This window comes from Silurus meridionalis, chromosome 8, assembly GCF_014805685.1.
Source record: "Silurus meridionalis isolate SWU-2019-XX chromosome 8, ASM1480568v1, whole genome shotgun sequence".
NCBI classification, from domain to species: Eukaryota; Metazoa; Chordata; class Actinopteri; order Siluriformes; family Siluridae; genus Silurus; species Silurus meridionalis.
Window position 1 is genome coordinate 15,231,915 of NC_060891.1, and position 22,157 is coordinate 15,254,071.

General features: G+C 38.3%; 2 protein-coding genes across 11 annotated transcripts; one reads left to right on the plus strand and one right to left on the minus strand.

Annotated features, from left to right (window-relative positions):
• Positions 1 to 90: 90 nt before the first annotated feature.
• On the plus strand, positions 91 to 17,294 carry ubr1 (ubiquitin protein ligase E3 component n-recognin 1). 8 transcript variants are annotated; one of them, XM_046855561.1, is made up of 47 exons: positions 94 to 609; positions 2,586 to 2,851; positions 3,174 to 3,252; positions 3,341 to 3,442; positions 4,697 to 4,824; positions 5,015 to 5,153; positions 5,280 to 5,342; positions 5,430 to 5,553; positions 5,834 to 5,941; positions 6,178 to 6,266; positions 6,363 to 6,461; positions 6,576 to 6,733; positions 6,821 to 6,920; positions 7,004 to 7,132; positions 7,233 to 7,413; positions 7,551 to 7,612; positions 7,697 to 7,807; positions 8,104 to 8,169; positions 8,273 to 8,374; positions 8,559 to 8,622; positions 8,792 to 8,916; positions 9,036 to 9,088; positions 9,196 to 9,298; positions 9,410 to 9,458; positions 9,644 to 9,798; positions 9,927 to 10,026; positions 10,117 to 10,220; positions 10,311 to 10,391; positions 10,512 to 10,693; positions 10,971 to 11,167; positions 11,258 to 11,351; positions 11,507 to 11,659; positions 12,066 to 12,163; positions 12,251 to 12,344; positions 12,439 to 12,587; positions 12,714 to 12,769; positions 12,870 to 12,966; positions 13,100 to 13,167; positions 13,845 to 13,992; positions 14,111 to 14,201; positions 14,304 to 14,440; positions 14,545 to 14,653; positions 14,763 to 14,816; positions 14,899 to 14,976; positions 15,525 to 15,695; positions 16,022 to 16,123; positions 16,270 to 17,294. In XM_046855561.1, exons 1-47 carry the CDS (start codon positions 565 to 567, stop codon positions 16,409 to 16,411), a joined length of 5,205 nt encoding a protein of 1,734 aa, XP_046711517.1. In that variant the 5' UTR covers positions 94 to 564; the 3' UTR covers positions 16,412 to 17,294. The 8 variants fall into 8 exon arrangements, with proteins under 8 accessions (XP_046711515.1, XP_046711514.1, XP_046711512.1 ...); XM_046855562.1 differs by having other exon boundaries at positions 7,700 to 7,807; positions 10,968 to 11,167; XM_046855564.1 differs by having other exon boundaries at positions 7,703 to 7,807; positions 10,968 to 11,167.
• A 1,215-nt stretch (positions 17,295 to 18,509) lies between these two features.
• On the minus strand, positions 18,510 to 22,099 carry prph2la (peripherin 2-like a). 3 transcript variants are annotated; one of them, XM_046855567.1, is made up of 4 exons: positions 21,921 to 22,099; positions 20,654 to 21,575; positions 20,323 to 20,569; positions 18,510 to 18,834 (listed from the first exon to the last, which is right to left on the minus strand). In XM_046855567.1, exons 2-4 carry the CDS (start codon positions 21,232 to 21,234, stop codon positions 18,571 to 18,573), a joined length of 1,092 nt encoding a protein of 363 aa, XP_046711523.1. In that variant the 5' UTR covers positions 21,235 to 21,575; positions 21,921 to 22,099; the 3' UTR covers positions 18,510 to 18,570. The 3 variants fall into 3 exon arrangements, with proteins under 3 accessions (XP_046711523.1, XP_046711521.1, XP_046711522.1); XM_046855565.1 differs by having other exon boundaries at positions 20,654 to 21,593; XM_046855566.1 differs by lacking the exon at positions 21,921 to 22,099 and having other exon boundaries at positions 20,654 to 21,902.
• Positions 22,100 to 22,157: the final 58 nt, after the last annotated feature.

Consider the following 22,157-nt stretch of genomic DNA (forward strand, 5'->3'; position numbering starts at 1 on the left):
GTTTAAAGCCAAACCTTTCTGTTTCATTATGATATGTATGCATATGTTGCTAGCCATGATTTAAAAGGTATTACAGAGGACTTTTTCAAACTATATGCTGGATTTCTGCAGTTGCTGGATGCATGGTGCGGCTGCTCTCTACATGATGTGGCTGCTCTGGTTGCATGTTGCAGCTGCTCTGGTTGCAGTAGTGAAGCTGCTCTAGTTGCAGTAGTGCAGCCGCTCTAGTTGCAGTGGTGTGTTGCTCTGTTGCAGTGGTGTGTTGCTCTGTTGCAGTGGTGTGTTGCTCTGTTGCAGTGGTGTGCTGCTGTGGTTGCAGTAGTGCAGCTGCTCTAGTTGCAGTGGTGTGCTGCTCTGTTGCAGTGGTGTGTTGATCTGTTGCAGTAGTGCAGCTGCTCTAAATGCAGTGGTGCGGCTGCTCTGGTTGCATGGTGCTGCTGCTCTGCTTACAAGGTGCGGCTGCTCTGGTTGCGTTGCGCGGCTGCTCTGGTTGTCGTGGTGCGCCTGCGCCGGTTGCCGTGGTGCGGCTGCGCCGGTTGCCGTGGTGCGGCGCTCAGACTCAACATGGCGGAAGGTGAAAATCCAGTAAACGCGCTCCAGTTGTGTACGGTAAGAATTCAGACTGGTTGCGATTCCCACACCATCTCTTAGTTGTTAATGTCTCTCTTTTACAGCAGCGCGGTGTTTGTTTGTGTTACAAGGCTGGTTCTTGCGACACAAAGTTGTTTCTGCAGCCTTGTTGTTCTTTCTGCTTTTGCTTTCGGTAAGCGACTAGCCTGCTGTCCAGGCAGCTAACGTCAACCTGCTATAGTGCACGTAAATGTGTAACTAGTCCGTGAGCCCATATAGCTGGTTTACTTTATACAAATACGCCACGTTTTTTCTGCAGTGAGCTGGAGAATGTACTTTATACTAAATCTGGTTCAGATGGCAACATCTGTAACATTAGCAGGCTAGCAAGCTAGTCATGCTTCATCATTTACCCGGGCTAAAGAACACTAGTACATGGTGCTATAGAGATAGATTGAGCATTTAAGCAGCAGATCAGCATTGGGTTATTATGTGGTAGTGTTTCTTTTCTTCTGGGTATATGAAGTATATTGATATACATTTCATACATGACTATATGATTAAGAATTGTATAGAAATTATAGCCAGCTGGTCAGAGAGTTGTGACCGTAAGATGATTATAAGTTTCATGTATTCATGATTGAGCTCTCAGTTATCAGCCTGTTTGACTGGCCACATGAAAAGAAAACCCCACAGGAAGTCAAATAGGCCTAATGTGCATTGTCAGCAATGTCAAAAAAGTGAAAGCTCAGTATCTGTAAATAACAGACAAATTGGTATCGTATACATTTACAGAATAATCCTAATATTGCAATAATTAGATTGTACAGTTAAAGGGGTCCCTGGCTTTAGGATCCTTTATACTCTTCTTTCCTCCGTAACGTAATTCTCTATTTTGGTTTTCAGCCAAATGTATTATTTCCCTGTCTATTGCGGTTAAAATCAGTCCGTGCTTTCACTATTAGTAACCAAGAGGAATGTCATTCGTCTGCTACACGTTAATGTATAAACACCACAGATATAAACACAGCAGTGTTGACTAGTTTGGATTCAGGAAGAGTGCTATCATAATAATGGAGATGTGATTTACATTGTCTGTTTGCATGGAATGCTGACACGTAGTAATTTGCATAATGCGAACTTAGATTTTTGCTAGGGTTGGAGCTCGCATCCAAAAACGAAGCGCATAGACTGTGAGTTTGTACATGGACGAAAAAAAAAAAACAGATAATAATATATATATATATATATATATATATATATATATATATATATATATATATATATACGCACAAAACTAGGAAATCACGTCCTAGGTGTATTTTTTCAATTCAATTTAGCAGCATTATTGGATTGAACACTTTTTTTTAACACAGACAAAAAAAAAAACCCTTTAAAAAAAAACTCTCTAAATGAATATACACAGAAGCAAAAGCCTGTTGATTTTGTGTAGATTACCGAAAATATGATGCCGTGGATGTGTCAGATATGAATCAGCTCATTTACATATACTATACCTTTACTTTACGTATTTACATTACTATACATATAATATTAAAATTGCGACTATTGTCGGAATAGCAATTAAAAGTGATGTGTATGACCAATTGGGATGCTTTGCAGGCAATGAGAGACAGACTGTTTGGTCTGCAGCTATATTTTGTCTCTCATCACCTGCGTCAGCTGTACTGTGGGATTTGTTTCCTATGACTGTCAGCTCTCTCCTGCTCTCACACCTTGTGTTTGCACTTATGACCAAAAAAATAAGCTTCATTCATACTGCGAAGTAAAAAGCAAAAGATATGTTTGTTTCTTTTTAGTTATTTATTCTTTTTTTTGTATTTTATTAAACATAGTTTTTGTATCATGCCATTTGTCTGCATATGTCAGTGTACCACCACAGTACCATCTATATGTGGTAAACAATAAAATGTTACTTTTGATCAACATTGTTATGCATCACAGAAAGTTAGACACTTTTATATATTTTTTTTTTTACAAATATCTTGCTTCAGAGATGGTGGGAGGCATCAGATCGGCGGTCTGCAATACTCCAGTATGTGGCGGAGAAGGTCCCCCGTATTTATTGCCTGCAGGCTGAACCCCAGCCTCTGGAAGAAGAGGAAAGGGTACAGGAACTCATCCTGCAGCCTTTGGGCTACTTCCTGTTTGGGGAGGAACCTAGTGTCGGCCTAGAGAAACTCCAACAAAGAAGCGGGGGCTCTACCTCTCAGCTGTGTGGGCGTGTTTTTAAAGAGGGAGAGACGGTCTACTCCTGCAGGTTCGAGCTGGAGGGGTTTACATTTTCATTGAATTTACCATTTACAGAAATGTGAAAATTGGTGATAAAAAAGGCTCAGTTTCTAGATTGAGTGTTAGAAATGTGTTTGGAATCAAAGCAGTGTTGAGGTTTTTTTGTTTAATGAACTACACTATTCAAATTGTCTTTCGGTAGAATTTCTTTCTGCATTAATGTGATTATAAAGCATCAGATCTCAAAATGAGTATGGTTATGTCCAAGCCAGGAGTAGTTAATTAATGCAAACATTTTCTTCTATAAAGCAGCAACATGCATGTATACATTTTCTTTTATTTGTATGCAGGGACTGTGCAATAGACCCTACCTGTGTGCTGTGTATGGACTGCTTTCAGAACAGTGTACACAAAAGTCACCGCTACAAGGTCAGTTACAAAATCTGATGAATGGCCTCTTTTACATGCTCAAAATTGATATTGCTGATTTATTACTTACCATCTGTTTTTCTCTTAGATGCATGCATCATCAGGAGGAGGCTTCTGTGACTGTGGCGATTTGGAGGCCTGGAAGAACGGCCCCTGTTGCTCCCAACACGATTCCATAGCCATGGAAACAGTAAGGCATCTTTTTTTGCTCAATCTTGTTTGGCTTTTTTAAGGCAGTTCTTGGGACAGATATTTTCCATCCGTTGCTTTGTATAAGCTAAAGTCCTCCCCTGAGGTCAAAAGATGATTGCAGAACACACTGTACTTTGCTGGCCTGGGAAAACAGCAGGCTGTGTGACGCATGGACAGGCCTGCATCCTTAACAAGCTTTATAATCATATCTGATGTATAGCAGATCATGCATGCAGAGGAAAATGTTATCTGACTATTATTTGTGTTTTGTTTTTTTTGGGGGTAAGAACAATCTTTTGGGACCACATTACATATAGTCTTAATTTAGCTGCTATTAGGGTTTAAAGAAAGGAAAAGGAAGTTTTTTGGCTTCAGCATAACTGTGGTGATAGACATATAGTTAGGAGTGTTTTCTTAAAGACCTTGTCTTGATAGGAGGTTTTAATCAGTGTCCATGTCACTCAGACTCTCAGTGATAAGATTATGGTCACACATGCCTGGAAAAGAGCAGGTTTCTGCAGCGCTGCACGTCCTCTTTCTGTAATTTTTCTACAACCAGAGCAGGCATAATCTAATCCATAACATGCATCCACTGACCCAAGCAGCAGAAATGGTAGGCTGTTTATCTTTGAATTATTTTAATCCCAAACACGTTTGTAGGTATTGGGTATAGCGTTTTCATATAGGGGCTGTTGTGTTGAATATGAAGTGGCTTACATACAAATCTCAGCTGCTTATGTAGTCTCTTATTAACCTGAGCACATTATTGATTATATGTAGAAGCATATTTTGAGCCTTTATTGTATTATGTATAATTGTAGATTTTGGGTATATGGAGGATTGTTATTTGCTTCATAAATTGTTGACTGAAAGATGCTTCAAACGACACGTACACTAAATAGCCAAACGTTTGTGGAAACTAAATTTGTGGGACATCGCAGGGTGTTTTCTCAAAACTGTTGCCATGAAGTTAAAAGCACACTATTGTCTAGAATGCAGTGGAACACCTTTTGGAAGAACTGTAAAGCAGACTGCACCACAGGCCTTCTCACTAAATATTAATCTGTGGCCTCACAAATGCCCTTGTACAGTATATGAATGACTAATAAGTGGAGGCTATTACAACAACAATGGGATGGGATTTTCCTGAAGCACATATCGGTGTTATGGTCAAGTCTTGATAAAATTCTACAGTACAATACGGTTTCTGGAAAGCCGTATTAGACGATGCTGTTTTGTGTGTATTTTTTAGGACGAGTGTGTGTTGGAGGCAGCTCTTCAAGAACGGGCTCAGGTGCTGTTCCAGGTTCTGTTTCAGTATGTTACTGATCTAATGGTCTGGGAAGAAGAGGATGAACTTCCAGTGGAGTTGGAACCTAGGTCAGCAAAACCGGAATCTTTAAGCATCTCACTCTCCGAAATGATTCATTTCTCCATTGATCTTTTTAGTGATTGAGTTACAGGGTCACTTACACATGACTACTGCCTGTTGACTGACGTTGTAGAAATGTAGTATCCAAAGAGGAAATCAATTTTGCCTGATCACGCTTGTATTTATTGTTGTCATTAGATCAACGGATAGCATGTACTACTGTGTGCTTTACAATGATGAGCACCACTCATATGATCATGTGATCTACACTCTTCAGAGGGCCATCAACTGTAACCACTCTGAAGCTCATGCACATACTGCTCTTATTGACAAGGAGGTACTATATTCTGCACATTTACATGCAAATGTACTGCTTTTTAAAAGCCTGTGAAAGGTTAACTCTGCCAAAAAAAAAAGATTGTCTTATAGAGGACATCTTGTTTTTGTTTCATCCCTGATTCAGGGGCGCAGAGCTGTCAAAAGAGGAAGCCTTAGAACTTGTGAACAAGTCAGAGAGCTTATAAAGGTAAAAAAAAAAAAGTTTTAGAATCAGTACTTAAAATAGTCTACCAGCATTTTCAATCTAACAGTTTTCTTTATATTGCATTTTCAGTCCAGCTCAGAACATATTACCCAGCAGCCCTTGCGAGTGGAGCTCTTGCGTTCAGCTGTCATGGCTCAACAGACCTTTGCCCTTAGGTTGTGTACCTGGTTACAGCAGATCATTGGCTACTCAGGTACACCATACTTTAAGCATTGTTGTAGAAGCAAAAAAAGTGCTCTGATGTGTCAGAGAAAGAAATTGAAATTGTTAAATGGTTGTTTTTTTAAAGGTAATTGTAGCTAAAAAAGTACATTCTTTTAACCAATGAACATACAGTTCCACTATTTTTTTTTTTATACCCATATTTGTAAATGGTCATTGAATTATTTTTCCTTCCTAAATAATCTCTCTCTCTCTCTCTCTCTCTCTCTCTCTCTCTCTCTCTCTCTCTCCCCCTCCTCCTCCATCCTCAGTGGGCTTTAGGCAGGTGTTTTGCCAGGTGGCTCTTGAGCCCAGTGCTGACAGCAGTAAACTTTGTTTGATCAGCAGACTCATGTTGCATGATGCCAGACTTTACAAAGGCAAGTTTCTAAACTCTGCATTTTATGTTTTTCTCTACATTGTTGTCTTAATATTATTGGCACATTTATAAAAAAAAAATAAGCAGACTTGAACAAAAAGAATAACATATGCAACAAGGAACATTTTAAGCTAAAACATACCGGAATGCTACGTTATTTTATTAGTTTTGTTAGATTTTTTTTAAATTAAGTTGTTTCTAATAATCTTTCTGCATATCTCTTTTTTTTTTTGTTAGGAGCTCGCAAGGCTATCCACGAGCTGATTTTCTGTAGCCTGATGATGGAAACAGAATACAAGAGGCAGTTTGCCATGAAATTCACAGAGGTTTGTTGTATTCCCACATTGATAAACATAGTATCAAAATACAATACCCTGGGAAGACTCCTGGTATTATCTTTGTTTTCATGCGTCTTTCATCAGCATTACAAGCAATTACAAGAGGATTTCATTAGAGATGACCATGAGCGGAACATCTCCATTACAGCCTTGTCTGTACAAATCTTCACTGTTCCCACTCTGGTAATTAAATTACAAAAGCGTTACACTTTTACATGGTAGATACAGATTTTAAAATAACCATGAAAATAATTCTAAATAATGAATATTCTTTCTGTTTGATTGTATTGTCTTAAGGCCAGGCAGCTGATTGAAGAGGGCAGTGTGATAAAGGTGATTATCGACACAGTAATGGAGATGCTGAGGGAACGTCTAGACATCAACCAGCGCTTTTATTTTCAGGGCTATAATTCTGACAAGTTCTTCAGAGTTCAAGTGATATTCCATGACCTCAAGTAAGCCTTTGGGTATGTGTACTATAGATTATTAAAGACATGTAATTGCATATGAGTTTGTAATTTTTGTGAGGATTTCTTTTCCAGGTACATTTTAATCAGTAAACCCACAGTATGGACTGAACAGTTAAGAGAAAAGTTCCTGGAAGGTTTCACAGTTTTTTTAGGTTTCCTGAAATGTATGCAGGTACTTGTCATCAAAGATGAGTTTAAATAAGAGCTTAAGGAGTTGCTTGACTTTTGCAACTAAAATGTATTTTCTCATACTAGGGAATGGAGGAAGTCAAAAGGCAGGTTGGTCAGCACATTGAGGTGGAGCCAGAATGGGAGGCAGGTTTCACAATTCAGATCCAACTCCGCCACATTCTGTCTATGTTTCAGGACTGGTGTTCCTCTGATGTAAGCATTGATAAGACTTTTTTTAGCTCACCCTTGTTTAACATAATTATATTCTATAGAAACTGTATTTTTACTATGCAAAACTATGTTTCTTTTACAGGAAAGACTTTTACTGCTAGCCTTTCAGGAGTGCCACCGTGCGCTTCAGTGCTGCACCAACCAGCCCTTCCACAGCGAGCCCACGGATTCCTACATGTGCAAGCATATTCTTCATACCCGCTCTTACAAAGTCTCTCTAGAACCTGTCTCTATCCACCTGCCCATTACCAGACTCTTAGCTGGTGAGCTTCTAAAAAATCAGATGATTATATTGATGTAGTTTAATCGCATTAACTGTTTTCCAATGTCATAAAAAATCGATGAAAATAATTCCTAAAACAGTCAGTTAAACATAGTTATATTTTCTATTTGGTTGCAGGTTTGTATGTCCTCTTGTGTCGAACAGGCGCTGTAAAATACCTCCCTGACTTTGTGGATTCTGTGAGTAGATCTTGTGAGGTCCCACCCTCTAAATATGTCTTGCATTATCATACAGTTACTATAGAGCTGTGTATAATTTCTCAGGAGCAGATGGATTTCCCCTACTTTGCTGAGTTCCCTTTGCGTTGTGTGGTCCTAGCTGCTCAGGTGTCTGCGGAAATGTGGCGCCGAAATGGCCTTTCCCTTGTCAGCCAGGTCAGATGATGTCACAAAAATTTCACTGGTTTGCCTTTATAATATATGTGTGACCATTCTAGTACAACATCAACAAATTTGTATTTGATTGATATCAGCATGATTTGAACAGATGGCATTTTCTAACATGGAAACTAACACCATAGTGTCACACTCAGTCACAGTGTGAAACTCGCCACTTACAGTAAACTCAGCAGTGCCTTATTAGTCAGAATAAATGAAACAAATTTCAACATTTGTAATTTTCCGAACCTAAAATGGACCAATGTTATCGTGACATTTGTTTTTCGGTGTAGGTCTACTACTATCAGGATGTGAAATGCAGAGATGAGATGTTTGACAAAGACATCATTATGCTTCAGGTTTGTTTCAGGCTTCTTTAGTGTTTTGCTGCATGCCTTAGTATATGCAAAAAACATAACCTAATAAATATTATACATAATAATTGGATATTTTTGCCTGCAGATTGCTGCTTCCAAAATGGACCCCAATCATTTTGTCATGCTAATTCTACAGAGATTTGAGCTCTTTGAGATATTTAATGGAAATTGCTCAAGTAAAGATCAGGTTTGTTTAAAAACATTTTATTAGTCACAATGTAAAAAACATTTTTAAACTTGGCAAATGTAGATGTTTACTTCATGTGACCATAATCTCCATGTCCTGTAAAATTGTAATTCTGCAAACACTGTGAACTGTGAAATTAATAGTACTAATATTTGTATGTGTGATATGTTTTTTTTCTCGGTAGGAGCTTCAAAAACAGTGGAACAGATTGACAGAAGAAATGCTCTCCTTGTTGATTATCATCACAGGCAAGTCCAAACATTGTCAACATGCTTTTGAAAAGGAAATAATTGCTGCAATATTTCCATAGTCATTTTAATTTTGTCTATCATTACTGCAGATTAGTGTTATGGATTCCTTTCGCAAGCATTTTTTTGCAGAGAGACAATTCTGAATTATGGTGTTTGGTTTATAAAGGTGAGCGGTATGTCCCTGGGATCAGTAATGTAACTAAAGAGGATGTGACGATGAGGGAAGTGATTCATCTTCTGTGTATAGAACCTATGGCACACAGTAGCATGGTTAAAAACCTGCCTGAAAATGTAAGCAATTTAGACACTTTGAAAATTTAGTCGAGTGACTAAACAAATAAAAATAAGCTGTTTGTATATCCTATAAATCTTAGTTAATCTAGAATGATGTCATCGTTTTCTCATTGTAGGAAAATCAGGAAACTGGGCTTGAAACCGTTATCTCAAACGTTGCCACATTCCGGTAAGTTAGTCGCATAAAAATATATATATCTATATTATTTTTTTTATGGCCTGTACAAACTTTATTTATTTATTTATTATATTTCTTTATTTTGCACCCTTGTTCAGGAAACCTGGTGTTTCTGGTCATGGTTTATATGAATTGAAAAAGGAATGTCTCAAGGAGTTTAACCCCTTCTTTTATCATTACACCAAATCACAGTACAGCAAGGTACAATCTTATTGTATATATTTTTTTATTACTAATTTTATGCTCTATTTGTATCAATGTTTGCATCTTTTTATTATGTTTGTTGCATGTTTGTATCAACCTTTCCTTCAGGCTGAAGATGCACAGAAGAAGAGAAGGGCCCAGGAAGGGAGTGACAAAGGTATGGACACTGCACTAAACAAAAAAAAAAATTAAAATCTTCATTCTTAAAAATTTCTTGTATTAATCTTAATATATTCTTCAGCAACTAACTTGGTTAGACATTTCTACTGACCGTAGAGTCCAGTGTTATTCTCGAGAGGGAATTTTGGTTACTACTTTTTTGTTTTTGTGTACCTTTTCCAGCTCTTAGGCCTCCAGTACCACCTCCCTTCTCCCAGGCCTTCTCCAGCATAGTGCAATTGCTATGCTGTGATGTGTTTATCCATGTGCTGAGGAGAGTGCTGCAGAGGGCAGTTGAGGAGCGTTCTGCTCTGTGGACCGAAGCCATGATCCAGAGGGTATGCTGAAGCTCATTGCTTTTATCTTATTATCCTGTTTTGCACTGATGATTGTGTGTATTGGTTACTGTTACAAGTGTTTCTGCTGTGTAAAAAAATAATATTTTGTGTGCATGTGTGTCCTCCAGGCATTGCATCTTGTAGGCCAGGCTTTGCTAGAGGAAAAAAATCAGTTGGAGGCCTGTACAGTTGAAGAAGTGACATTTGACTTCAGTCTCAAAGCTCGGAGTATGTTTATCTCTGGGTGGACAGGGCAGGTCAATAGCATGTTTCAGGGACTACAAAGTTAAATTCTCCTTTTTGTGCATTTCCTTCCAGAAGTTGGCTCAGACCACGGCAAGTCATTGTTTAATTTTCTGTCCAAAATGAAGTCACAACCTTCTCTTGAAGCTCACAATGACATGATAAGTTGGACACTACAGGTATAACCCTATAAATTACAGTCTTCTTTTTAAATTGGATATTCAGAAGTCATGTTTCTGTGCTGTTTATTGACCCTCATATTTTTTTAGATGTTTGAGATTGTGAAGTGCCTTCGTGAGAAATCCATCCCCTCACCTTCATATACAGCAGACCAGGCCAAGGTAGAGGAGGTAGTGAGATTCCTGTGGCCTAATTGCAATACATACATACATTGTAATACATACATGCCTATAATTTTGTGATGTAAAGAATTCTTTGTCACAGTACTGTGCCTTGATGTGTTTGTACAGAGCATTCATGATAAAGAGAAGGCAGAGCGGAAAAGGAAGGCCGAGGCTGCTAAGCTTCACAGACAGAAGATCATGGCTCAGATGTCTGCCATGCAGAAGAACTTTATTGAAACTCACAAGATGCTGTATGATAATATGCCTGAGAGTGGGAGTCAGGGCGAGTCAGTGGTCTCAATTGAGAGGTAAAAAAAAACAGTAGCGGGAAAACCTGGACACCGGACACATTTTCAGGATTACTGTTCATTTCAGATTTTGATGTAAATGAGCTACAAAGTAATTTTAGATTTTCAGCTGGTAATCGTGAATCTTGGTGGTTTTGGAGCCTTTAAAAGAGACTTGTAGCCCTAACCTCTGGGAATTTTGCTGTTTTTTTACAGGGACGCTATTGATTGGCAGTATGATAGATGTAGTTGGGGGAAAAAAACAGGCTTATTTGAATGTGTCCATTTTGTACAGCAGCATATTGGCGCTAGAGAGCCGTGTGGCAGTCGGGCCTAAGCACGGAGTGTGTCAGGCTGACTGGGAAACGCTCACTTGCATCCTGTGTCAAGAGGAACAGGAGGTACAGGCTCAGGCTCCAGCCATGGTTCTTACTGCCTGTGTTCAGAGATCTACAGTTCTCACCCAGTGCAGGGGCAAAACCCTCTCTCCAAATGGTTAGTAAAGACACGAATGACACATGAATGCACCTTCAGTTTTAGGATGTTTGCTGAAATGTATCAAATATTACATGTTTTGTTCTACAGAAGGCTCTTATCCATTGTTCATGCCTCCTGATCTAGCTGTGGGCATACACACTGGAAGCTGTGGACACGTTATGCATGCCACCTGTTGGCAGAAGTGAGTGCATGATTAAAAGTATCACCATTAAAGTATGTTTGCTTGTTATTAAGAAATAATGCCATTTGAGTTTTCTTTTTCCCCAAAAAAAATCTGATTTTGTGTTCACTTTTCTTTCAAAACCTCAGATGTTTCTGCATTTTCTCTTTGTGCAGATATTTTGAGGCGGTACAGAGCACCACTAGGAACCGGCTACATGCTGAGCTGATTATAGATCTGGAGAATGGAGAGTACATGTGCCCACTCTGCAAATCTCTCTGTAACACTGTGGTCCCCCTTGTTCCCATGGAGCCAAGCAAATTTAACTAGTATGACAACTCTGTTCTCTACCAAAGGCATTTTTACTATTGTACTTTCCTTTTCAAGTGTTTTTTCTCCCAACGGGAAGGTCTGTCTGTCTGTCTGTCTGTGTATATGTTCCTACAAACAAATCTTTGGATAGGCTGTTAATTTATGTGAAGAAATATCATGTGATTAATAATACACATCCATAAGCTTGAATAGGTGAATTATCTCTTATTTTGAAATAAAACTGCACAGCAGAACTGGTGTATAAATCAGACAACCCACAATTTAGAAGTAATTTGTCTGTAAGATCTAGGTTGCTAATGTGGCATGTTTTAGATCAGTTGTGAAAATGCCCTACATATAGTTACCATGAGGTATTACCAGTATCTCTCACTCTGTCATTTGAATTCTCTTCCTCCTGTTTAGTGAGAGTGCTGAAATGATTGGTCAGATTCTCACTCTTCCTCGTTGGATACAAAACGTGCTCGCTCGGATCAAAGGACTCAGAATCCTTCAAGGAGCTGGTAAAAAGCTTTTAATGTTTTGAGTACTAGCTCAGTGAAATGTATTTCATCTAGAACAATTGAATTTGTTATTGTTTGTGTATTTAGAAAATATAACTGGGACAGGAAAAGAGGAAGCTGGGTTGTTAGAGGACACACAGACTGACTTCAGGTCAATCCTTAGCTTTGGAGTTCAGCCTCCGTGAGTCCCACTTTGCTCTCTTATTAACAGTTTATTTATGCAACATTCATCATGACGCAACTAAAGAATGTAAATGGTTCTTCGTCTCTGTTAGGCCAAAATACTCAAGCAGTATAATGGAAATGCTGGTAGTGTGTGCCACCACAGTGCACAGGGTGGGTTTGCAGACAGCACCCAATGAACTGTGCCCTCACGTGCCTGTCATGACCTGGAACACTTGTGCCTACACCATTCAGGCTACAGGTGAGAGGCTCCTCCCTTTCACACCATTTCTCCCATTGTCCCTTGTATGCACTACTGAATATAATTTCCTGGACCTCACTGATTCATGACCAGTTTCATGCATGTCCTGACTGGTGTTTTCTACAGAAAACATGCTACAAGAGGAGGGAAAAGCTCTATTTGGATCTCTGCAGAACAGACAGGTTTGTCTCTGACATTTTTGAATGCATGTGTGTAGTTTCTGTGTGTTTTGTGATTGTGTCATGATGAGGAAGAGTAATGGAAGTGAAATATATATTACAGCTGTCTGGACTCAAAGCGCTGGTACAGTTCTCTGCAATTCAGCGAATGAAGAGTTCTCAAAATGTTATTCAGAAGCATTTTACAGACATGCTAGCAGGTAAAACTGCATGTTCTGTGTGTGTGTGTGTGTGTGTGTGTGTGATGGTACAGAAATACAGAGATATTGATACTTGAATTGGAGTGCTCTTTTTAATCAATACAAAACTGTACTGTCATTTTTCTCTGTCTAGTGTTGTTGCCTGTGCCTAATGCAGTAAAAACACCCACTATTTTGGAAGTAGACTTCTTTAATCTTCTGGTAAGTGTTAAACAGAACATATGTTTGGATGTTGTAATTTTAATTCAATCTTCAGTATACTTTAAAAGTTATTAACTGAATTTTTAATCGACTTCTCATCAGGGGTGTAACGGTACGCATATTTATACCAAACCGCTTTGGTACAGGGCTTTCGGTTCGGTGCGCATATGTACCGCATGCAATCCTTTTTATGTGCGGAACATAGTTAAAATCTGAGTTGCCTCAGGAACGTGTTGGGTGAAACACACGCTTTAGTCTTTGCCTCGCATTTTGATCATATCGTCACTGTTTTTTTTTTTTTCTTATTACTTTTTTTTTTTATTAAACTTGAAAACATACAGAACAATGCAAGGGGTATTTAAAAAATTTATAGAGTTAGCGCAATGTCACTGTGGCTACTCATTCTTACCAGAAATACAATTTGTTGTGCATTGTAAAAAGATTTTTTTTTTGTGAATGAATGAAAATGCTGCCACTTATTAATAATAATAAACTGCGCTAATAAAAAACAACAACCAATTTTATGTTTTGCATTTCTTCCCCCTAACTGTACCAAAATGTAACTGAATCATGACTTAAAAACCGTGGTGCGTACTGAACCGTGAATTTTGTGTACTATTACACCCCTACTTCTAATAGACTACATGAATAAAGTACCTAAAAAAGTCATTCCACAGGTGGGGTTAGTTCTGTCTGTTCCAGTGATGTACCAAGAGGAGAGTGTTGACCTGCAGCCTTCAGCAATCAGTTCTGCATATAATCAACTCCACCTAGTGCACCTAGTCACCATGGCCCACATAGTACAGGTCCTACTATCATCACAGGGTAAAAACACACACTGATTAACTTTTTGATTAACATTGTTGATTGAAATCAGTAGCTGGTATGAAGTATTACACGGTCTGTAGGAGTGTTTTCAACTTGTGTATGTACATTTGACCAGACTCGAATGCAGAAGCAGTAGGTGGAGGAGATGCGGAGGAGGTCAGCGCAGCAGCAGCCCTGTTGTCTACTGTATCAAAGCACACAGACGGGTGAGGCTGTCAAGTATTCACATGAGCTGGCAATGCCTTGCTTGTAAAAAAAATTCAATCATTTAATTACTCATTGTTGTTTTTGTTTTTTTTCCCTCCCAGGCTGAAGTCTGGTGTATCTGCCTCCGTAACTGTAGACACAATAAAGAGAGGTGTTCTACCCTTTCTGCGCTGTGCAGCACTTTTTTTTCATTGCCTTACCGGAGTGCCTCCTCCAGAAGAGCTGTCAAGTACTGCAGGTGAATTGAGTCGTTTAACACATATGAACACGAAACAATTTCAATTGAATGATTTCCATTCATCTCCTCTCTCCTCTCTCCCTCTTCCTCTTCCTCCTGCACAGTGTCCTGTGAAAATCAGTTGCCCCTTTTGTGTAGTTACCTCGCTCTGCCCTGCAACCTGTTTCAGCTCTTCCAGGACCACCAGGACACCGCAACATCCCTAATACAGTGGTATGGCACTCTAGTATATTCCTGTTTACTGTATGTCTTTATTTATTTCACTGTGAAAGTATAGACAGCAGCATGGTCCATTCTTATTTTAACTGTGATCATATTTCAGGTGGTGTGGGAATAAATCCATATCAAACATCCTAAAGGGAGAAATGAACATCAGGTTAGCTCACTTTTTTCAGTTCCTAACTTTCTCTCTTACACCTGGAACATGGCATAACTTTTGTTTAACAAAACTAACACAGGTATCCACGGAGGAGAAACCGGTTAATAGACCTTCCAGAGGATTACAGCGTGCTGCTTAACCAGGCCAGCCATTTTAAGTACGTGCATTGCTTTAACATATCGTCTAGCCTAATTACTCATGATATGCACAACATATTCGAATATATCAAGCATGAAACCCATATATGTGCAGACTGGTGAGAAATTTATGGAAAAACTGGTAGCTTTGTAATTTTTTTATGCTTTTTGTTTGTGTGGATTAGGTCCAGTTTATTACATCCATCATTCTTTGATGATTGTTCTTTTTGGTAGTCTAACACAAATTTATGCAGGATTTGTGATTTAATTTGTGACCAATCTGTAGATAAATTATACACTTACAGTTTACATTACATTTACTTACACAGCTTACAGTGGCTATTCATGTAGTTATCTAATTAGACAGTCATGTGGCAGCAGTGCTCTGACAAACCGTGCACAACACAACAGGCTTTGAGTAATGTTTATATTAAACTTTAGAATGATTATTAAAAAAATAGCTAATACCTAGCTTAGTAAAAAATAAATAATTACCATCACAATGATTTGTTTCATTAATTAAACATGTGCATGTAGATTAAGCAGTTCACATCTTTATTCCCTTCAGGTGTCCAAACTCATCGGATGATGAGCGAAAGCACCCGACACTGTGTATGTTCTGTGGGGTCATGCTATGCTCTCAGAGCCCATGCTGTCAGGTGCAGCTGGACGGTGAAGAGGTGGGAGCTTGCACAGCCCACGCTGCTACTTGTGGAGCCGGAGTAGGCATGTTCCTCAGGTTAGGGCACATAAACATGCATTTCTCTGGAGGATATGGTCTGTGGTTTTAGTATCTTTTGAATAATGAATTTTCTGACAGTCGATCAAAACTTAATAAAGTTAATATATAGGATAGTGTCATGTTGAGCTTCCAAAAATGCAGTAATATTCATTAATGAAAGGACTAGTTTTACTGAAACAAATCAGGTAATACAATGTGGTTTCCGTCCAAACTTTAATTTGCATAAATTTGCTGTTAAAGAAATAAGTATTCTAATTTGTGTATTTGTAGTGGTTGTGAAAGGTAAAGGAGAAATAAACCATGATTTTTATGTTAATGGACAGGGTGAGAGAGTGTGAGATTGTTCTGATGGCCAGCAGGACACGTGGAAGTACCTATCCAGCTCCTTACCTCGATGAATACGGGGAAACAGATCCTCAACTAAAGTACATCCAAATTTTACATACAATTACTGGTTTTTTTTTTTTTTAAACTATATGATCATTGTTTTATAAACGTTACTTGGAACAAATCTGCTTTATTAATTACTTATTTATAATTACTTTTGTAATTTGCTTGTCTGTCGTGGCAGCCGTGGGAATCCACTTCATCTCTGTCCAGAGCGCTACAGGAAGCTGCACCAGCTATGGCAGCAACATTGCATCCTTGAGGAGATCGCCCGCAGTCTGGAGGTGCTCAGTGTCATGTACGCTTTTGATTGGCAGATGCTCTGAGCTCAGGAGGAGGACTCTTAAAATATTTTACAAATTCTCTGGGGGCTTTTGCAAAGCAATGTTTTCTCTCTCAGCATTTAAAATAGTAGTTCAAACTGAAAATTGCAGCAGCACAGGATTATTATTATGATAATTGTTTTTTTTTCCCACTTAATTCCAGCTTTGCATCCAGAAGTGTATTACTGTGAAGTGGGGGTGAAAACACACTATGTTTATTGTACAGCTAGTGCTGTTTCCAGAATTCAGTTGTCTCCGTTGTATACGAGTGTCAAGAGATGAAAAAAAGTGAGACAGCTTTCTATTGTCTTGCGTATGCACTTTTTGCAAAAAATGCTTTCCATTCTTGTTTGTGTAATTGCTCACCCAGTGATCATCCTCCTCAGATATGAACATGTCACCTTTTCTCTGTACTCTATTAAAAAAACAAACAAAAAAAACTCATAACTGTGAATATAGTATACTTAATGTAAACATATGTAAACTTTATTTTGCCAATCTGTTTACTTCTGGTGCAGTGTATGTTTTTCCTCATATAACACAAATATGTATATAAAACACAAATGATAAAAAAAATATATTTTACTATAAAAATGCAGCAAATATATAAGAGAAATCAGCACTACACAAACAGTTCCAAGTTGATAAGCTCGGGAAAAGGCAAACACCGATAACACCTACCTGTTCATAAGGTATATATAAATTTAATGTTATAATAAGTAATAGTCAAATTCATGGTTGTGTTAAACTCTCTCACTACTTATATTTCCACATCAGTTCTTTCAGAAGAATTAAAGCTGAACTTCTAAATGGTTTAATTTTGCAGTTGCTCGTTTGCATTGCTTGACAGTCGTTTTCTGGCTAAATAAAATACTGTTATAAAATATTCTCATGTGCTTAATCTTGGGGCCCATACATTATGCCGTGTTAGACACCATATTGCATTCTATATGAATTGCCAAACTACAGAATTGTTTAAGAATTCCTTAAAAAGCTAATATCCTTAATGATTAAATAGTTTTTAAACGCACTTTTTGAAAGGCAATTACATTTCCAACTGTATATTAATCAAGCGAAGTGGTTAAGACATTGGACTGATTGGAAGATTGCAATTTAAAATTGCAGTTTTATAAATTTTATAATTGTATGTCGCTCTGGAAAAAAGGGGGTCTGCAGAATGCAAGGTAAAGACAAGATTCAGCAGAATTGAAATAAACCAGGTCATTAGATTGTAAAAATAAAAATGAACGTTTAAATCCCTTTAACTGTTCATTAGGACCACAAAGGCTTCTAGTGTTGTAAAATTTTTATTTCAGTTTTCAGCAGGTTAACAATGCACAACCCATTCAAAAGCATTCCCTCTGTACAGTCTGTTCAGTACGTGTAACAATTGGAATCTTCAAAACCTCCCGTATTCTCCCCCCTCATCGTGCTGAATTTGCACTCTTTAATTGTTCTTGTAGGTCTGTCCCTAATACTTATTATTTCAATACTTCAACGTCACTGGCATATTTTGTTGTACAGTTTTAGATATGTTACTATGTTTATATAAAGTAAGGTTTCTGGATTAAAATCCCTCTTTTTTATGTTTATTAAAAGCATTTAAGTAGTGCAGTATATTAAATTTAGTCTTGCAATATTTAAACACCAAGAGGCTTTGGAGGTAGTTTCTCACCAGCTTTCCATGTTCACCACTCAGTTTTAGGCACAGGTTTGAGATGAAATACAATTAATTCTGCTGTTCTATGTAATCAACATAACATATACGAAATATAACACCAGGAAGCAGCATCTAAATTCTAAAGCAAGTAACGATATTAAAAATTAGCTGAAAAAAATCAAAAGTAAGAATTACTATCAAACTGTAAGACTGAGGTGTGATCACAGAGTGAGTTTAAGACTTTATGTTGCATTAACATTTTTGATGTTAAAGTTTTGACTTTCTCGTCATGATTTAAAAAGTGAAATCATCTTTAATAAGTTTTGTAATTGTGTTTAGTTCCTGTAGGAATGCTTACTTATTATCCACTGAATATAATAAAAATGTCTCTTATGCTGTCCTGTCTACACACGGCCCAAGTCTAGGGTTACAATTTCTTCTCGGGCTTATAGGAATGGTATAAGATTGGAGAACTCATCGTAAGCTGTTCACAGGGATACGGTTAACTGGCCACAGGCATTTGCTTAGGCGGTACATTATCAGGACCATAGTGTGCTGTGGATGGCCTGTTTACATTGGGGTCCCCATTTTCAGCCTCAATCTGATTTCCCTTGCCCAGGTTTTTTATCATGTTGAAGCTAGAGCGTGCAGTTTCCGCAAAGCTGTTTTCCAACAGCCATCCTTCTGATTCAGATTCTGGGTCTCCTTGAAGCAGCACATTCTCCAGAGCTGTCTGTAAGTAGCGGACACCAGTGAGCACAGAGAGCTGTAATTATAGAGAGAGAATGTGTAGAAATAGGCTGGTTAGATAACCTCTTTGTTATTACAAAACAAATGGCATTACAGGACATACAAAAGTATTCAAACCCCCTTCACTTTTTTTTTTCTTTCAATTTCAGCCTGGTAATACAACTGTTAAGATGATTTTTTACTTACTTTACTTACTTTTTTAATTACTCCAGTCAGTAGATTAGTACAGACAAAGTGAAAACAGAGTTGTAGAAATGCATGCAAGCATTTAAACAGGAAAAAAACAAAAACAAACCCCCCCCCCGAAATATCACATTCAGACCCTCTGCAACAATACCTGGAAATTAGCCTAGGTGCCTCCAATTTCTCTTGATCATTGCTGAGATGTGTCGTACACCTTGATTGGAGTCTATCTGTGGCAATTTAACATGATTGGACATGATTTGGAAAGCTACACACCTCTCTATAGAAGGCCTCACAGCTGATGGTGCACATCAGAGCAAAAAACAAGCCATGAGGTCAAAGGAACTGATCTTTAATTATAGATTAATGAGAACAATTAATCTTTGAGAATGTATTATTAATGAGAATCTTAAACTTAACAGTAGTAAAATTGAAATCCCTGGAGAGCTCATTATCACATCTGTAATATAAATCGCCTCTGCCAGGTTCTCTCAATGAGGAGCGCTGCTATTATGGTTCATGCTCTTGTCATGTAATGCCTCACGTATAGACTACTGCAATGCTCTTTTTTTTGGTCCACACCATAAAATCCTACACATGTTACAGTTGGTGCAGATTTCAGCTGTATGAATACTCACTAGAACTCCTACAATGGCCACATATCTCCTGTTCTTCAACAGCTGCACTGGTTTCCTGTTAAACAGCACACTGAATATAAAACCCTGCATTTCATTTATAAGGCTTTACATAATATGACTCATATTTATCTGACCTACTTCTAACATATACTCCTTTTCAAACTCTCAATTCAATGTCCTTATTCAACCTAATTCTTCCTCGTATGCGTTTGGGACTATGACATCTATTGGATCTCAGGCTACGCTTCCCCATATGGAATTTACTACTTCTTAATATCTGCAACAACAAGTCTGTCTCTGTTTTCAAATCTCATTTGAAAACATCTTTTCAGACAGGCATATAATTGACAATGTATTTGTGCAACTTTCTGGTTGTATAGTGTTTCATTGTTTTAAACTGTTTTTAATTGATAAAATATTTTATTATTATTATTATTAGAACAAAAATAATAATTTTAACAATTGTTGTATCAGGCTGCAACAACAAAACTGAAAAAAGGTGAAGGGGTCACTAGTTTTAAATGCACTGTATGTGTCTCAAAAATCAAGTATTTACATGAGACTTATACACAAGGCCACTGGATGTTCATGGCTTCATATAGGTTATATATTGAATATAAGGTTGAGTGATAATGCAAAGAAAGCACATAATACACACAACTAATTGAAAATGCAAAACCAACCTCAAAGAGCCAGATGAGAAGCACGATAAGGCCGATTGAGTGCATTATGTTGGTGAAGTATTCCACCAAAGCCTGGTGACAGCCTTTATTCCATAAGTTGAGCTCCTCTGTCTTATAGTCATAGTTAAAGTGAGCTGAGTTGTTAGTGATTTGATACTGAATACAGGGTCGAGGTGAATTGACGTTACAGCAGCTGAAAGGTACTCCATCAACCAGGTACTTTCCTTCAACGTTGCTGCGGAAACGGCTGTGCAAAATTGAAGTTATACAACCAATCAATGTTTTTAAGCATACTTATGTACAATATCAATCATTTAAACATCTTACTTACTCCACCACTTCCTGCTTGGACATGTCCAGGTAGCGAGTGCTAATCCACTGAATCTGGAACCAGTCCCTGTGGTTTTTATTACCGCAACATTGGAGTTGGATCTGCAGCAGGTCAACAGTGCTTTTAAGGAAGCAGCGGCCCGGTGTATCCGTATCTTTATAGTAGCGTATAGCCTCCTGTAGGCCTAGTGCTAGTGATTCCTTCAGTTCCCCATGCATGGTGTAGCACATTAGTGCGCCGACCAGCACGCACAGTGTGAAGAAGAATGTGCAAATTATATAAGGGAGCATCAGAAGCTTCCAGCGCAAGAACTTGTTGGTGTCTACACAGTCATAGCAGATCTTTCCTCCGACAAAATTGATTATGCATGCTATCAGCCCCACTGCAATTAGCATATCTGGTACAGAATGAACATCCTGCTTAGCCATTAGCTCCCTCCTCTTATTGATCTCCACTTTTAGGAAAAGGCCCAGGCTAAACAGTATGAGGCCTGTCACCACAGAAATCCAGTTCAGCAACCATAGCACCTGGGCAAGCCTGTCTCTCTGGGTTTTAGTGAATCTTACGTGTAGGACAGCCATTTATGGATAGATCCTTGGGCTTCAGTTTATGGAGTGGATTAAATTGTTTAGGGCAGAGGAATCAATTGGGGGCTTAATATCAGCTGTCCTCTTAACTTGATGCTGATGAGGACATCAAGCCAAAATATAAGTTCCCTTCAAAGCTGCTTTGGTTTCAAAAGCAAGGCATTTTAAAATGGATTCATTGTCTGTTCAGTGTTGAGAAGCAAATCAATGAAAGCAAGCAGAATAATGCTCTGTCCGTAAGCAACAGTTTGTATGGCTCTTTGGAGATACACATGTGTGGATCTGCCTTTGGGAAGCAGATGTCAGCCTAGTTTGTAGCTATTTCTTCAAGTGACCTGAAAAATGCTCACATGCTTACACACAGTCAAGAGCAACAGACAAGTTAGTTTTTCATTCCAGGGTTTCTCTATTAGAAATAGATTTCCAACAATGTATCACCATGACAAAGCACATTTAACTTAAAGACTGGAAATGGTCTTCAAGATTTTTCAGGTTTGGAAAGTCTGCACTATTAAGAACTATTTGCTTTCAATACAAAATATGATTTACATAGCAAATCAAACAGATTTTGCTTTCACTTAAACACACACACACACACACACACACCTCCCTGCATTTGGTCAGACAATGAAAAGGATCCTTAGACAATTAGCGGGAGTAGTAAACGCCTTAATACTCACCAAAACATGTCTGTTTCTGCTAAACCCTGAAATAACATTTCGGACTGGTTCTTTGTTCTTCTTTAGATATTCTCAGTTTCATTGTGAGCACACATTTACACGTTGATAGGTCAGAAAAGCTGATGTGTCTGTAAGATATTGTTACAGGCCCAGGCTCTATAATCTCCTGTAAGCACTAATCAGCCCAGTTGGATTTGGCACAGTACCTTCTGTCACAAGCACAAATCTCACTGATGT

Coding starts and splice junctions, on each gene's coding strand:
- ubr1 (XM_046855555.1), top strand. CDS start 565: ATGGCGGAAGGTGAAAATCCAGTAAACGCGCTCCAGTTGTGTACG. Junction 610..2,585: donor ACGCGCTCCAGTTGTGTACG/GTAAGAATTCAG, acceptor ATCTTGCTTCAG/AGATGGTGGGAGGCATCAGA. Junction 5,554..5,833: donor GCAGATCATTGGCTACTCAG/GTACACCATACT, acceptor CTCCATCCTCAG/TGGGCTTTAGGCAGGTGTTT.
- prph2la (XM_046855567.1), bottom strand. CDS start 21,234: ATGGCTGTCCTACACGTAAGATTCACTAAAACCCAGAGAGACAGGCTT. Junction 20,570..20,653: donor TCCAAGCAGGAAGTGGTGGA/GTAAGTAAGATG, acceptor AATTTTGCACAG/CCGTTTCCGCAGCAACGTTG. Junction 18,835..20,322: donor TTCTCATCTGGCTCTTTGAG/GTTGGTTTTGCA, acceptor CTATAATTACAG/CTCTCTGTGCTCACTGGTGT.